This window comes from Pongo pygmaeus, chromosome 19, assembly GCF_028885625.2.
Source record: "Pongo pygmaeus isolate AG05252 chromosome 19, NHGRI_mPonPyg2-v2.0_pri, whole genome shotgun sequence".
In the NCBI taxonomy this organism is placed as follows: domain Eukaryota; kingdom Metazoa; phylum Chordata; class Mammalia; order Primates; family Hominidae; genus Pongo; species Pongo pygmaeus.
In genome coordinates, this window is record NC_072392.2 from 57,487,708 (window position 1) to 57,504,046 (window position 16,339).

The 16,339-nt window shown below is 38.5% G+C and overlaps 1 protein-coding gene across 18 annotated transcripts in view; it reads left to right on the top strand.

Annotated features, from left to right (window-relative positions):
* Nucleotides 1–16,339, top strand: part of BCAS3 (BCAS3 microtubule associated cell migration factor) — a 703,320-nt gene that overhangs the window by 346,520 nt on the left and 340,461 nt on the right. For all 18 annotated transcript variants that reach the window (XM_054457118.2, XM_063655621.1, XM_054457116.2 and 15 more), the window contains 3 exons: nucleotides 20–144; nucleotides 3,249–3,414; nucleotides 6,106–6,206. In XM_054457118.2, coding sequence (XP_054313093.1) covers nucleotides 20–144; nucleotides 3,249–3,414; nucleotides 6,106–6,206 — 392 coding nt within the window. The remainder of the gene's footprint in view (nucleotides 1–19; nucleotides 145–3,248; nucleotides 3,415–6,105; nucleotides 6,207–16,339) is intronic.

Genomic DNA, 16,339 nt, shown 5'->3' on the forward strand with positions numbered 1-16,339 from the left:
TGTTATTTTATTTTTTAAGCAAAGTTAAACCTCCTCCACAAATTTCACCCAGCAAATCGATGGGCGGAGAATTTTGTGTGGCTGCTACCTTCGGAACATCCAGGTCATGGTTTGCAAATAATGCAGGTCTGAAAAGAGAAAAAGGTATGTATTTTGACTGAAAAATGAATGCTCTATTTGTAATTTTTGCTTCTTAAGGAAAATTATTAGCAGTCCCCCTAGAATAATCTTGTACCCAGTAGTCTGGAAACCAATTTTTTAAATGTAGTTAGCATGTCACTTCTCAACTACTCAAGCCTAGTCAAGAAGAAAAACTTATCCTCTCAGTATGAACGTTAATGAATTGGCTACTGAGTGATTTTGTTTTGTTTTGTTGGTGACAATCTACAGGTGATGTCAATGCTGTCAATTCTATACCCATTTTATACCTTTTACGTTTTTACAAGCTAGTTTCACCCCTGGTCTGTGAAGTACAGAGAGGAAAAGCGTCATTGTCTCTGTTTTAGAGATGAAGAACTTGAGACCAGCAAGTTTAAATATCTTAGCTAAAAGCACTGGTTAGTCAGGCAATGGAATCAGAGTTTGAAACCAGATTTTCTAATGCTAAAAATCTTCACATAAAAAAAATCAACTCTGCCATGTTTTAAAAACACAATTAAGGCCAGTCGCAGTGGCTCACGCCTGTAATCCCAGCACTTTAGGAGGCAGAGGCGGGCAGATCACGAGGTCAGGAGATCAAGACCATCCTGGCCAACATGGTGAAACCCCATCTCTACTAAAAATACAAAAATTAGCTGGGCGTGGTGGTGCATGCTTGTAATCCCAGCTGCTTGGGAGGCTGAGGCAGGAGAATAGCTTGAACTCGGGAGGCGGAGGTTGCAGCGAGCCAAGATCACACCACTGCACTCCAGCCTGGCAACAGAGCAAGACTCCATCTCAAAAAAAAAAAAAAAAAAAGAGGAAACATCCTGCCACTGAGAAATAAGGCTCAGCTTTTGTGGTTACCATTGCTCCTTTGAATTAATATACAGTAGTCTCTCCTTATCTGTGGAGGATACATCCAAGACCTCCAGTGGATGGGCCGAAACCTCGGATGGTACGGAGCCCTATATGGTACAGTGCATTTCAGTCTAATAACTGAGACAGGTACTATGGGACTAATGGGCTGGTAGCGTATACAGCGTGGATATGCTGGACAAAGGATAATTCATGTCCCAGGCAGGACAGATGGGACAACGAGAGATTTTACCACGCTATTCAGTCTGCCATTTGAAGTTTATGAATTGTTTATTTCTGGAATTTTCCGTTTAATATTTTTGGACCACAGTTGACCATGGGTAACTGAACTCGCACCTAAGGAGGGACTACTGTAGTTATTATCTTTCTAATCCCTGCTTTGATCACCAGAGTCAGTACCTAAAATGTTTATAGGATTAATGCTTTATAGCATGTGAATCCTTATTGCTTCTGTTTAGAAGAGAATACCTACATTCATAAACCAAGTATATAATTTTGAATGTTATGATTTTCCCCTTAATATTTTAGTATTATTAAAGTAGGTCACAAACTGGGTTGTTACTGGGGCACTTCTCTGGTGAGTTCCACAGGCTGTATTGTTCTTGGCAAAATGGCTCTCCTTTATGCTAACACTGGCAGTCAGACATGAGCCCTTTCTCTTGTTATCGCCTTTCAGTGACCCTTTCCTTGGTAATGGGATCTCAGGCGCAGCAGGTTCCTTACCTAAGTGGGAGAGGATACTGTTAAGTATGCAAGCCTTCCATTTCCTTATCCCATCTTTATTTTTTTTGTTACCTCCTTAGGTTTAATGATGCTATCGAAAGGACTTTTTGTTACTAGTTAAAACCCTCTGAGAAGCTCGATTTCAAATGCTTCTCCCTTCTGTTCTAATTACCTTTTTAACTTGCTACTCCTTTATGTCCCTCTGGCTGATCATTAGCTATTTTCTCAAATCAGCTGTAATTGATTCGCCTGACACACAGATAAGATGACCCACCCAGCATTCATGAGTGATTTTATATGCTCCTAGGTTTACTGTAAAACCCGAGAGAGAGGACTAAATCTGTTTTGCTAGTGAGTACATGTGTATTCCTTATAAAGTCAGTTGATTAGATCCATATTCAGCACCTAACTTCTGAAAGTATGGCTGATCTTCGTTTACCGTGGGACCAGTGATCCCATGGAGAGAAAGAAGAGGATTTGGGGGAAGGGGATGCACATGCATGCCTGTGTATGTGTGTTGAATAGACTTTATTTTCTAAAGGAGCTTTAGGTTCATAGCCAAATGAGCAGAAGGTCCAGAGATTTTTTCATATATACCTTCTGTCTCCACACATGCAAAGCCTCTTATTATCAGTATCCCCCACCAGAGTGGTACATGTGTTTGGATTGATGAACCTACATTGACACATCAGATGTTTTTTGTTTGTTTTGATCCACAAATTTAAGTTCTAAATTTAAGTATTCTGAGAAAAAAATAGATGAGACATTAGGCTGATTTAGGCATACAACTAACCTTTCATGCGAGTCATTTGGTACATGCAGGGTAACTAAATCCTAGTCCATACATTATTCCTTTTCAGTTAGTCCATTTCCTGATATCATTCATTTTTCGTAATGTGGGACAAATTACATTGTAGACAAGTACAAAAGTCTATAAAGTATTTTACTATATTCGGATTTGGAGAATATTAGTATCATTCTTGAAATAAGTTGCTTAAGATTGAAAATACTCTGATATCATAGACATTTTCATATTCACTAGCATGTACTTATATGAGGCAACCTTTAGGCAAGCAACAAGCACCATATGAAAAAATTCCTGTCGTCTGAGCATGGTGGCTCACGCCTTTAATCCCAGCACTTTGAGAGGCTGAGGTGCACAGATCACCTGAGGTCAGGAGTTCGAGACCAGCCTGACCAACATGGTGAAACCCCGTCTCTACTAAAAATACAAAAATTAGCCGGGCGTGGTGATGGGAGCCTGTAATCCCAGCTACTTGGGAGGCTGAGGCGGGAGAACCACTTGAACCAGGGAGGCGGCAGCCTGGGCAACAAGAGCAAAACTCCATCTCAAAAAAAAAGAAAAAAAGAAAAAGAAAAAATTCCTGTCTTTTCATTTTCTCTGAGCAGCCTCAGGAGCAGACTGATAAGATCATTAACTTGTAAAAATTATTCTGTGCTTCATTTATGCCATCATAACACATCAGGTTCTGTTTCTCTGTTTGTAGATCAGTCCAAACAAGTTGTAGTTGAGTCCCTGTACATTATCAGTTGCTATGGCACCTTAGTGGAGCACATGATGGAGCCACGACCCCTCAGCACTGCACCCAAGATTAGTGACGACACGCCGCTGGAAATGATGACATCGCCTCGAGCCACCTGGACTCTGGTTAGGTAGTACCTCCTTTCTTTTTTTCTTTTTAACAGCTTCATTAAGGTATAGAAGATTAAAAGTGTATAATTTGATAAGTTTTGACATGCATGCAGCTACGAAATCATCACCACAATTAACATGGTAAACAGATACATCGCTCTCAAATATTTCTTTCTGACCCTTTGTAATCTCTCCTTCTTTCACCCCCTTTGTCTCTACAGATTAGTTTACAGTTTCTAGAATTTTTTTTTTTTTTTTGAGATGGAGTCTTCCCTCTGTCGCCCAGGCTGGAGTGCAGTGGCACGATCTCAGCTCAAGCGATTCTCCTGCCTCAGCCACTTGAGTAGCTGGGACTACAGGCACACACCACCACACCTAGCTAATTTTTTTGTATTTTTAGTAGAGACGGAGTTTCACCATGTTGGCCAGGATGGTCTCGATCTCCTGACCTCGTGATCTGCCCGCCTCAGCCTCCCAAAGTGCTGGAATTACAGGCGTGAGCAACTGCGCTGGCCCAGTTTCTAGAATTTTATATAAATGGAATCATATAGTATGTAATTTTTTTAATCTCACTTTCATCTAGCAAAACAAACAATACTTCATTCCTTTTTTTTTTTTTTTGGAGACAGTCTCGCTCTGTTGCCCAGGCTGGAGGGCAGTGGCACGATCTCAGCTCACTGCAGCCTCCACCTGCCGTGTTCAAGCCATTCTCCTGCCTCAGCCTCCTGAGTAGCTGGGACCACAGGCGCCTGCCATCCCATCTGGCTAATTTTTAGTAGAAATAGGGTTTCACCATGTTGGCAAGGTTGGTCTCATACTCTTGACCTCAGGTGATCCACTTGCCTTGGCCTCCCAAGGTGCTGGGATTATAGGCATGAGCACCTGGCCTTTCATTACTTTTTCATTTGACATAATTTACATACAATAAAAGTAACCCATTAAAAGTGACTTTTCACAAATTTGTGCACTTATCACTGCAATCAGTTCTCATCACCCTAAAAAGAAACCTCATACTCATTAGCAGTCACTCCTTATTTTTCTCCAACCCTTCAGACCTAGGCAGCAGCCAGTTTACTTTCTTTCTCTATGGATTTTGCTACTCTGATCATTTCATGTAAGTGGAATCATATAATATGTGACCTTTTGTGTCTGGCTTCTTTCACTTAGCATATTTTCAAGATCTATGCATGTTGTAGCATGTGTCAGAACTTCACTCCTTTTTATGGCTACATAGTACTCCATTATATGGTCATACTGCATTTTGTTTATCCATTTATTAGTTGATGGATATTTGTACTTTTTAAGCTGTTATTAAATAATGTTGCTGTGAACATTCATGTACAGATTCTTGTGTGAACATTTTTTTTTTTTTTTTTTTCTGAGACAGAGTCTCACTCTGTCACCCAGGCTGGAGTGCAGTGGCGTGATCTCGGCTCACTGCAAGCTCCACCTTCCGGGTTCACGCCATTCTCCTGCCTCAGCCTCCTGAGTAGCTGGGACTACGGGTGCTAGCCACCACGCCAGCTAATGTTTTGTATTTTTACTAGAGACAGGGTTTCACTGTGTTAGTCAGGATGGTCTTGATCTCCTGACCTCGTGATCCACCCACCTTGGCCTCCCAAAGTGCTGGGATTACAGGCGTGAGCCACCGTGCTGGCCCATGAACATATTTTTTTAATTGTCTTCTGTATGTACCTTGGAGAATACCTCTGTTTGAACTTATTTCCCCCTTGCACTTCTGTGTTAAATTTTCTTGGACTTATGCTTCCTCTATTTGCAATCTCACGCTCACTGAAAAGAGAGAGTAACATTGAGATAGCCATTAAGGGGAATAGAAACTAATATAGATAGATTCGAAGGTTTCTCTGAAAGTAATTCTCCAAGATACAGTAGTTAAGCCTTTTTGGAATGTTTATTAAGAATCAGAGTCCATCTCAAACGTGCATAATGATTAGAATCTTTATAAGCTATAACCAAAAGGAAAAATAACCTGGAATAGAACCTCTTTAATATAGTTCATTGTCCAGGAGAGAGAAAATTGCTCCTGACATGTATGGAAGGAAACAGACAAAAATGGATATGAAAATGATCCCTGTCCTTTTGACATTTTAAAATATTCTTGTATTGATTTTTGGAGGCTCCAGCATTCTTTACTACTACTTTACCATGCTGGATTGATCTGATCAATATCTGATTTATCAAGTTTATTTAGGAGTGGGCAGATCTAATTAAAATTACTACACTATCATTGTTGAAATAGTAACTTACTTCAGAACTCAGATGCTAATTTCATCTATAATAAGTCATCCATTTACGCAGCTGTGTTTTATTAACCATTTTTACCTACTTCATTTTATTTTAAAATATACACATATTTTAAGAATAGAGAGGTCAGAAATTACATAAATTAGAACTAGTTCGTTATAACAGTTGAATTTTACACCTGTTTAATCTTCTGAATGTCTTGCCTATCCTGTTGGAGGGTCTTCTGCTGTTAAGCTTATATTGACTGCATGTTATTTGTATGAAAGACTGCCACCTTTTTATTTTTTCTAAGCAGATGGCCTTGTGTTTCAGGTTTCATCACATTCATTTTAATGATCACAAAAGTAGTGTGAGTTTAAGTCACTGTTCATAAGTGATGACAGTCATGGTGATTTACATCCCATCTATTAAGCTTAAATATTAATATTCTTCTCCTGTTTCCTTAGAACCCCTCAATGGAATGAATTGCAGCCACCATTTAATGCAAACCACCCTCTGCTCCTCGCTGCAGATGCAGTACAGTATTATCAGTTCCTGCTTGCTGGCCGTAAGTAGTTCAGATTTTTTTTTTTTCCTTTCGTATGGTCTATTCGGATTTCATCTTAAAATGCTAGCTTTGAAAGCAAACATTACCACTGGTCCATAGGCCATAGGCCTTAAAGAATCAGTCTGAGGCAAATAAGATATTTAATACGAATATAAACTGTAAGCCTTAGTATACATTATGTCTCTGACTGCTTATATTCTTTACCTATGAAATATATTCCTGTAATAAAAGTTAAGTTGATAGGGAATATCTGGAGGGCTCAAAAATTCAAACAAACATAAAAACAACTACCTGAAAATACTAGGATATAATAAAAAGTTTCATAAAGCTTGGAATCTGTTTCTAACATGGAAAAAAAAAAAACCCAAAACTTAGCACAGTTAAAAGTGCAACTATGAAAACAATGCCAGCAGGCTTTTCTTTTGGTAGAATTTTACTTGCAATAATGAGGTAAAGATTTCAACTATATTTGTTTATTTGTTTACTTATATGTTTAAGCATGAGCATTTGTAGAGACTGAACCAAGTTCATTGACCTAGATACAGCCTTTTTATATGGGAGGCATTTAAAGGCAATTTAGTGTTTATTATCTAGTTTGCGTTTATAGAATTAAAAATTATTTACAATTATAATTCAGTTTTGTAGATATAGACAGAATCCTTAGTTTAGTTTGATGGCTCTGAGTAGTGCATGCTTTAAAGAAAATTCTTAAAAATCAACATTGACATGCTTTTAATGAAACTTTGTTGTATTTAACACATTATCTTGCCTGGTATATTAGAAAGCATGAATTAAAATAGTTGTCGAATGATTTTATCTTTATAATGTGTTATATATTATACTGGAAACAGAAATATTTTATAGACTTTGCTCTCAAGTTATGAAACTCCATAACTGTAATCAATAGTTGGCAGTCTTGCTCTCTCATATTATTGTTGAACTCTCTGCTTTTTCTAGGACATTTTTATTGAGTGCCTACTATGTGTGAGGCAGTTCTGATTTAAAGGTGATTAGTATATTGCTTCTCTCCTCAATGAATTCCCTAATTCAGGAGATAGACATTTAATAAAAAAGTAAAATAAAGTGGGGTAGGTGTATCAGTGGAGGGTTATAAATTGAACTGTGAGAGCAGTCACGTGTGTTGCCTACGGCATCACAGACGGGTGATATGTAAGTGGTTTTCAGATTGATTCAAGAAGCAGTGCATATAGAAGTTGTTAGTTTCTAGATTTTTTAAGCATATATTTAACTATCATATGAACTGGAAAAATACATGACATTAATATGATATGAAATAAGAATCATGAGTACATTTTCCATTACCTCTTAAGGAGCAAAACTAACTAATTGTTGAATTAAGCATAGTTGACTCTTTCAGAGTTAATATTGTGTTTTGTGTTGTTATTTTGATACCTATTAAGTCTATTTAATAGACATACAATAACAAGTCTGAAATATTTACAAAACACATGAGGAAAAGATACAGCTGTATCTATCTCTTAATTGTTTTTTGTTCCAGTGATTGACCTTATTGACATTACACTCTGCTTGATTTTAGCTGCCCTAAACACCTTTGTCTAATGCTCAGAACAACAAAAATCCCCAGGTGCATAATTTAAAAACCACCACGGTCGGCAGTAGTAAGCCATTACATGTTTTCAAGCATAGGAATGACACCATCAAAATTGTATTTTAGAAAGATCATTCTGGGCTCGGCGCAGTGGCTCACGTCTGTAAGCCCAGCACTTTGAGAGGCTGAAGCGGGAGGATCACTTGAGGTCAGGAGTTTGAGACCAGCCTGGCCATCATGGTGAAACCCCATCTCGACTAAAAATACAAAAAAATTAGCTGGGTGTGGTGGTGCATGCCTGTAATCCCAGCTTCCTGGGAGGCTGAGGCAGGAGGATGACTTGAACTTGGAAGGTGGAGGTTGCAATGAGCCAAGATCGCGCCCTTGCGTTCCAGCCTAGGCAACAGAGCAAGACTACATCTCACAAAAAAAAAAAAAAAAAAGAAAGAAAGAAAGAGAGAAAGAAAGAAAGATCACTCTGGCAGCACTGCAGCAGGAAATTCAGAGGAAGGGAGTGGAGGCTAGGTGATCCTAGAGCAAGATGAGACCTTAAATTAATGCTGTATTGCAGAGAAGACAGACCTGTGAGACGTTTAATAGTTGGCATAGAAAAGAATTAGAGGCTGGACACAGTGGCTCACGCCTGTAATCCTAGCACTTTGGGAGACTGAGGTAGGCAGATCGTCTGAGCTCAGGAGTTTGAGACCAGCCTCGGCAACATAGTGAAACCCTATCTCTACTAAAACACACACAAAAAATCACCCAGGTGTGGTGGCGTACACTTGTACTCCCAGCTGCTCAAGAGGCTGAGGCATGAGAATTGCTTGAACCTGGGAGGTGAAGGTTGGAGTGAGCCGAGATGGTGTCACTGCACTCCAGCCTGGGCGACAAAGTGAAACTCTGTCTCAAAAAAGAGAGAGACAATTTGAAACTAAGTAGTTACTAATGATTCTGTAGTTTCTCATATGGAATACAGCAGGTCCTTGAATGATGTCATTTTGTTTAACATCAATTCTTTATAAGGCTGATGAGAAAAAATAATCGCTCCCTGCCTGGGACCATTGCATGTGTGGAGTTTTCACATTCTCCCCATGTCTGCGTGGGTTTTCAATGGGTACAGAGGTTTTCTCCCTGATACCAAAGGTATGCATGTTAGGTTAATTGGCATGGCTACATCGTGTCCCAGGCTGAGTAAATATGGGCCTGTGTGTGCAAGAGTGCCCTGCAATCGAATGGTGTCCTGTCTAGGATTGGGTCCTGCCTTGCACCCTGAGCTGCCAGGATATAGGCTCTGTCCACCCACAACTCTGAATGAGTGAATACAAATTATTGTAAAATAAAAATTCTTAAAATATATGGTAAATGACACAAATGCACGACAATAAATGAGTCTATATGAAAGTGCTCAGCAAGCCCAGCATATTGGTTATTATCTGTTTTTTAACTTCATGGTTGTAGGAGGTACTCATTAAAATTTTTACTTTGCAAACATTTATTCCTTGATTTAACTCACCAGCACTTCAAGCTCCACTACTCAGTGATTAGCTAGAAAATGAGTGAATAATCTTATTACTTGTTTTCATTCATCTTTCTTAAATGTATATATAGCTCACATTTATTTTGATGTTTAGTATTAAAGCATTTCGGGTCTTTATTCAGAAGTTTACTGATGTTTTTGACCAGAAAAAAAATATGCCTTAAGAGGCGGGGGCGTGGTGGCTCAGGCCTGTAATCCCGGCACTTTGGGAGGCCGAGGCCGGCGGATCACGAGTTCAGGAGATCGAGACCATCCTGGCTAACATGGTGAAACACTGTCTCTACTAAAAATACAAAAAATTAGCTGAGCATGGTGGCGGGCGCCTGTAGTCCCAGCTACTCAGGAGGCTGAGGCGGGAGAATGGCGGAGCTCACAGTGAGCTGAGATTGTGCCACTGCACTCCAGCCTGGGTGACAGAGGGAGACTCTGTCTCAAAAAAATATATATATATATAGATATATATATATATTTATATATTTTTTATATATATTTATATATTTTTATTTTTTTTATTTATATATATATTTATATATATATATATATGCCATAAGAACTTAACTCTTGTTTATATCAATTAGTCAATGGTAAAATTGGTTTTGTAATACTTCATTTCACTTAAAGTCACAGTTTCCATGAACTTATCAATGATGTTAAATGAGGACTTATTGTATAATGCATTTCATTTTAGACCTTTTGAGTTCCAGGTGGACTAATATTGGGATGAAGATGAAAAGACCTGGGTTCTAGTTCTAAATCCAGCAATAACTTAATAAATGTAGATATCAATTATTATACTTGCTCTTACAGAGGTGTTATGATGATCAATGAAGTGATGCTAAAGTCCTTTTTTTTTTTTTTTTTTTTTTGGGGGGATGGAGTCTTGTTCTGTTGCCAGGCTGGAGTGCAGTGGCACGATCTCAGCTCACCGCAACCTCTGCCCTCTGGGTTCAAGCAATTCCCCTCCCAAGTGGCTGTGATTACAGGCATGAGCCACCACGCCTGGCTAATTTTTTGTATTTTAGTAGAGATGGGGTTTCACCATGTTGGCCAAGATGGTCTTGATCTCCTGACCTTGTGATCCACCCCATCTCCGCCTCCCAAAGTGCTGGGATTACAGGCATGAGCCACTGTGCCCAGCATAAAGTCCTTTTTAAAACTGTAAAATAGTTTATACATTTAAGCATTATTATTATAACCTTTTATTTCTTATCTCAGAAGAATATATTTTCAAATGATAGACTTCTGGGACTTTTGGTACAATTTGCAAAACCTTTTTTGTATTCAGCATTTACAGTGGAATACCTGGCTTGGGCATGGTGGCTCATGCCTGTAATCCTGGTACTTTGGGAGGCCAAGGTGGGAGGATTGTTTGAGGCCAGAAGTTCAAGACCATCCTGGGCAACATAGAGAGACCCTGTCTCTACAAAAACATTTTAAAAATTAGCTGAACATGGTGATATGCACCTGTAGTCCCAGTTGCTCAGCAGGCTGTGGTAGGAGGATCACTTGAGCCCAGGAATTTGAGGTTACAGTGGGCTGTGATTACACCACAGCACTCTAGCCTAGGTGACAGAGCAAGATTCTGTCTCTTAAGAAAAAAAAAAGAGGCCAGGTGCAGTGGCTCATGCCTGTAATCCCAGCACTTTGGAAGGCCAAGGCGGGGGGGTTGCTTGAAGCCAGGAGTTTGATACCAGCCTGGCCAACATGATGAAACCCCATCTCTACTAAAAATACAAAATTTAGCCAGGTGTGGTGGCACACACCTGTAATTCCAGCTACTTGGAAGGCTGAGGCAGGAGAATCGCTTGAACTCAGGAGTTGGAGGTTGCAGTGAGCCGAGATTGCACTACTGCACTCCTGCCTGGGCAACAGAGTGAGTGAGACTCCATCTCTCTCTCTCTCTCTCTCTCTCTCTCTATATATATATATATATATATATATAAATAAAATAAAATAAAAGCAATACTGGCACCAGTTTCAAGAGAATGCCCACCCATCTGTTGCACCCTTTCTGCAAGTTAGAGCCATTAAGCGGACTTTATTACTCTCTTGCTTTCTCCCAGATTTCCCTTACTGAAGCCATTTGTAAGGATATTATACCTTTTAAAACACAAGTGTATCATACCTGGTGCCAGAAAGTTTTTTGTTTTCCTTAACTATATTGGAAATTACCTCTTATTTCCCAACTTGAAGACTTTAATAAATATTATTCTGAGAGAATTTTCAAATATAGTCATTCCTTGGTGTCATGGGAAATTGGTTCCAGAACCTCCCTCAGATACCATAATCCACAGATGCTCAAGTCCCTGATGCTGGTACTATTATTTGCATGTGACCCACGCACATCCCCCTGTATGCTTCAACTCATCTTTAGATTACTTATAATACCTAATACAATGTAAGTGCTATATAAATAGTTGTTACACTATATTGTTTGGGAATCATGACAAGAAAAAAGTCTATACATGTTCGGTACAGACGCAACCATCTTTTTTTTTTCACAGAATATTTTCAATCTGTGGTTGTTTGAACCCATAGATGCGGAACCAGGGATATGGAAGGCTGACTGTATAACTTTTTAGTAAACTCATACAAACTTCACAAATGTTGCGAGCATTTTTTTTTTTTTTTTTGTATTTGGATCTGTGGATCAAATGAAGCAGACTTGTACAAACTCCGGAAATTATAATAATAGTAGACAAGGAATGATGTAAATGGAAATGGGAAAGAGACTTTGTCTCAGTGAGAAGAGAGTAGGAGAGCAGGATGTTTAGCAAGGAATCTCCACTCCCCTTCCAGCCCGGTAATCATAATAAATACACTGCTAGTTAATAAACAAGTTCTGTATATGTGGCAAAAAGGGTGGCTTGTGGTGGAAGGAAGGGGGAACCAGCCCCAAACACTAAACACTTCTTATGTAACCTTAATATAAAGTAAGTAAAAACTCCAGATCCTGTATTCTTAAATTATAGTAACATTTCCTACCTATATTAATTGAATGGAATGACCAAAATTAATGAATTTTTATTTTTATTGAAGAATTTTGCTGTATCACAAATTGATACCCCAAATTGAGGAATTTTGGTAATTAGAGGAATTTTGGTAATTTTGTAAATTAGATCATACTAGAATGTTCCATACAGAGGTCACTGTAGAGGCACAGATGACTTCTCTGTTATTAGGTGGAACCATATGAAATTGGCATTTTTAATAAGTTTTTTAAAAGTCTGATATTTCAGCAGTTTCACAGATTATATATGCCAACTAAATATATAGATGGTAATCTAATTTTTCTGTTTAACTCAGTAAAAGTAAAAGTCAAGAATTTATAATCCAAAAGATGTTTTGCATTGGTCAAAGAAATTTTGGGAATAGTTTATAAAAAGATGACAGCAGAGGTCATTAGTGATTTCTGTGTTAGCACTGTATTTACTCCCTTTAAAATAAAAATTACATAATATATTGCCTTCCAACACAGGCATTATATGTCAGTGTATTCCTTTGCCAAAAACAAAGATAAACCATACAACATATCAGTAAATACCAACCAGCTTTGAATATGATCCCAAAATAGACAATAACTTTTTCTTCAGTCTGCTGTAGAGCTTCCAATTTGTAAATTAAAAACAGAGCTTACTGAGTTGCCTTAGGAAAGCCTATTTAAGGGAAAAATAATGTTTCCTCCTTTCTTTCAGGTAATTTGGCAGCAACAGTGTTTTTAAGTTGCTGACATTAACTAGCTTTGTGGCAGAGTGGGTTTCAGAGTTTGGACTTCTTTCGAAATCAGTCTGTGAGTGTGTGAAAAGTTCCTCTGTAAACTTACTGAGTTTTATTTGTAATAGAAATATACATTCATTCAACAGAAATATAGTTTTGATATATAATAGAAAGGTGACTGGGGTCCATAGTACTTCCCTGTGTATTATTGGATGTCTACTTGGTTTCTTCTAACTTTAAAAGGAATATGAGAAAGATGGAGAAAATATTTTATATGTTTCAATTTGATCTCAAATTTTGGGGAGATTTAGTGTTCTCTTAGTTTCGTTGACTATTTCTTGAGGTTCCAGTTGAGTAGTAGCTTCCCAATAAGATGGACTAACAGGGGTCAGATTTACTTTCCTGCATGTAGCAACAACAGAAACAGAAATCATATATGAAACAATTGTTTTCAAGTCATCTGACATTAGGGAATGAAGAACAACAATCCCTGAGAGATGGGAAACAAATGAGACAAGCCCTGCGCTTGCCTTAGTTTATTGTCTTTGGAGTTTCTAGGCTGTGTTACAGTGAGGGAGAAAGCAAGTGAAACCCAGGGGACTCCCTCAGTTGAGGAGACAGAGCTGAGAGCCCAGTAAGACCAAAGAAGAGCGGGTGTCGGCAAATTACCATGTGCTTTTATTGTAAATAAAGTTTTACTGGAACACAGCCACACCGTTTCATTTTTATCTTGTCTGTGGCCACTTTTAAGCTATAATCACAGAGTTGAGTAATAGTAACTGAGACCATATGACCCACAAAGCCCAAAATATTTACTATTTTCAAACCCTCACCTAGAATTTGTTGGACAGGATGTCAGGGGAGATCTTCACAGAGAAAAAATGCTGAAGACTGCAGAGGGTCCTTTTCCAGTATTCAACAGAATACTGGTGCCTCTGAGGAAACTGCAGCCTAGGAAACAACCATCTGAGTGTCTTAGAGGGCACAATGGTCACACAGAGTCAGGACTAGTGACACTAACAGTTACTGTGACTGTATTCCATATGTTCAAAAAGTTCAGTAGACCTCTAAATTACTTAGATCTAAATATAAAAAACTTCTAGATGTGAAAACCACAGTGTGTGAGGAGAAAGCTTCATTGCATAAGACTGAAGATAGATTATAAATTGCAGAAAAGTAATCCCAGCACTTTGAGATGCCAAAGTGGAAGGATTGCTTAAGGCCAGGAGTTCAATACCAGCCTGGAAATAGAGTGAGACCCTGTCTCTAAAGAAAACATTTGAAAAATTAGCCGGGTATGGTGGTGCATACCCTTAATCCCAGCTACTCAGGAGGCTGAGGTGGGAACATTGCTTGAGGCCAGGAGGTCAAGGCTGCAATGAACCATGATTCTGTCACTGCACTCCAGCCTGGGCAACAGAGCAAGACCTTTTCTCAAATAATAATAATAATAATAAAATCAATAAATAAATTGCAGAAGAAAAGATTAGTGAACTTGAAGATAGAGCAAGATAAAGATCTTGTTTCTAAAATGAAACACAGAAAGAAAATAATTTTAAAAGAGTATCACTGAACTGTGGGAAAATATATACTAGTAAACAGAGTTTCTGAAGAAGGGGTGGTGGGACAGAAGAAATAATAGCCAAAATATTTCCAAATTTGATGTAAACTATAAAACTGCAGATAGAAAAAGGTCAGTAAATCCCAAGTACAGGACACCTTAAGAAAGGCATACCAAAGTGTATTATAATCAATTTGCTCAAAATCATTGACAAAGAGAAAAAAATCTTAAAAGCAGCCAGAGGAAAAAACATGTTACACACCAAGGAGCAAAGATAAGCAGACTTTTTTTTCTTTTCTTTTATTATTATTATTATTATTATTATTATTATTATTATACTTGAAGTTTTAGGGTACATGTGCACAATGTGCAGGTTAGTTACATATGTATACATGTGCCATGCTGGTGTGCTGCACCCATTAACTCGTCATTTAACATTAGGTATATCTCCTAATGCTATCCCTCCCCCCTCCCCCCACCCCACAACAGTCCCCAGAGTGTGATGTTCCCCTTCCTGTGTCCATGTGTTCTCATTGTTCAATTCCCATCTATGAGTGAGAACATGCGGTGTTTGGTTTTTTGTCCTTGTGATAGTTTACTGAGAATGATGATTTCCAATTTCATCCATGTCCCTACAAAGGACATGAACTCATCATTTTTTATGGCTGCATAGTATTCCATGGTGTATATGTGCCACATTTTCTTAATCCAGTCTATCATTGTTGGACATTTGGGTTGGTTCCAAGTCTTTGCTATTGTGAATAGTGCCGCAATAAACATACGTGTGCATGTGTCTTTATAGCAGCATGATTTATAGTCCTTTGGGTATATACCCAGTAATGGGATGGCTGGGTCAAATGGTATTTCTAGTTCTAGATCCCTGAGGAATCGCCACACTGACTTCCACAATGGTTGAACTAGTTTACAGTCCCACCAACAGTGTAAAAGTGTTCCTATTTCTCCACATCCTGTCCAGCACCTGTTGTTTCCTGACTTTTTAATGATTGCCATTCTAACTGGTGTGAGATGGTATCTCATTGTGGTTTTGATTTGCGTTTCTCTGATGGCCAGTGATGATGAGCATTTTTTCATGTGTCTGTTGGCTGCATAAATGTCTTCTTTTGAGAAGTGTCTGTTCATATCCTTTGCCCACTTTTTGATGGGGTTGTTTGTTTTTTTCTTGTAAATTTGTTTAAGTTCATTGTAGATTCTGGATATTAGCCCTTTGTCAGATGAGTATCCTTGATGAACATTGATGCAAAAATCCTCAATAAAATACTGGCAAACCTAATCTAGCAGCACATCAAAAAGCTTATCCACCATGATCAAGTGGGCTTCATCCCTGGGATGCAAGGCTGGTTCAATATACACAAATCAATAAATGTAATCAAGCATATAAACAGAACCAAAGACAAAAACCACATGATTATCTCAACAGATGCAGAAAAGGCCTTTGACAAAATTCAACAACGCTTCATGCTAAAAACTCTCAATAAATTAGGTATTGATGGGACGTATCTCAAAATAATAAGAGCTATCTATGACAAACCCACAGCCAATATCATGCTGAATGGGCAAAAACTGGAACTATTCCCTTTGAAAACTGGCACAAGACAGTTTTCCTATTCAACATTCCTATTCCTCACCACTCCTATTCAACATAGTGTTGGAAGGTTTTTTTTTTTTTTTTTTTTGAGACGGAGTTTCACTCTCGTTGCCCAGGCTAGAGTGCAATGGCGTGATCTCGG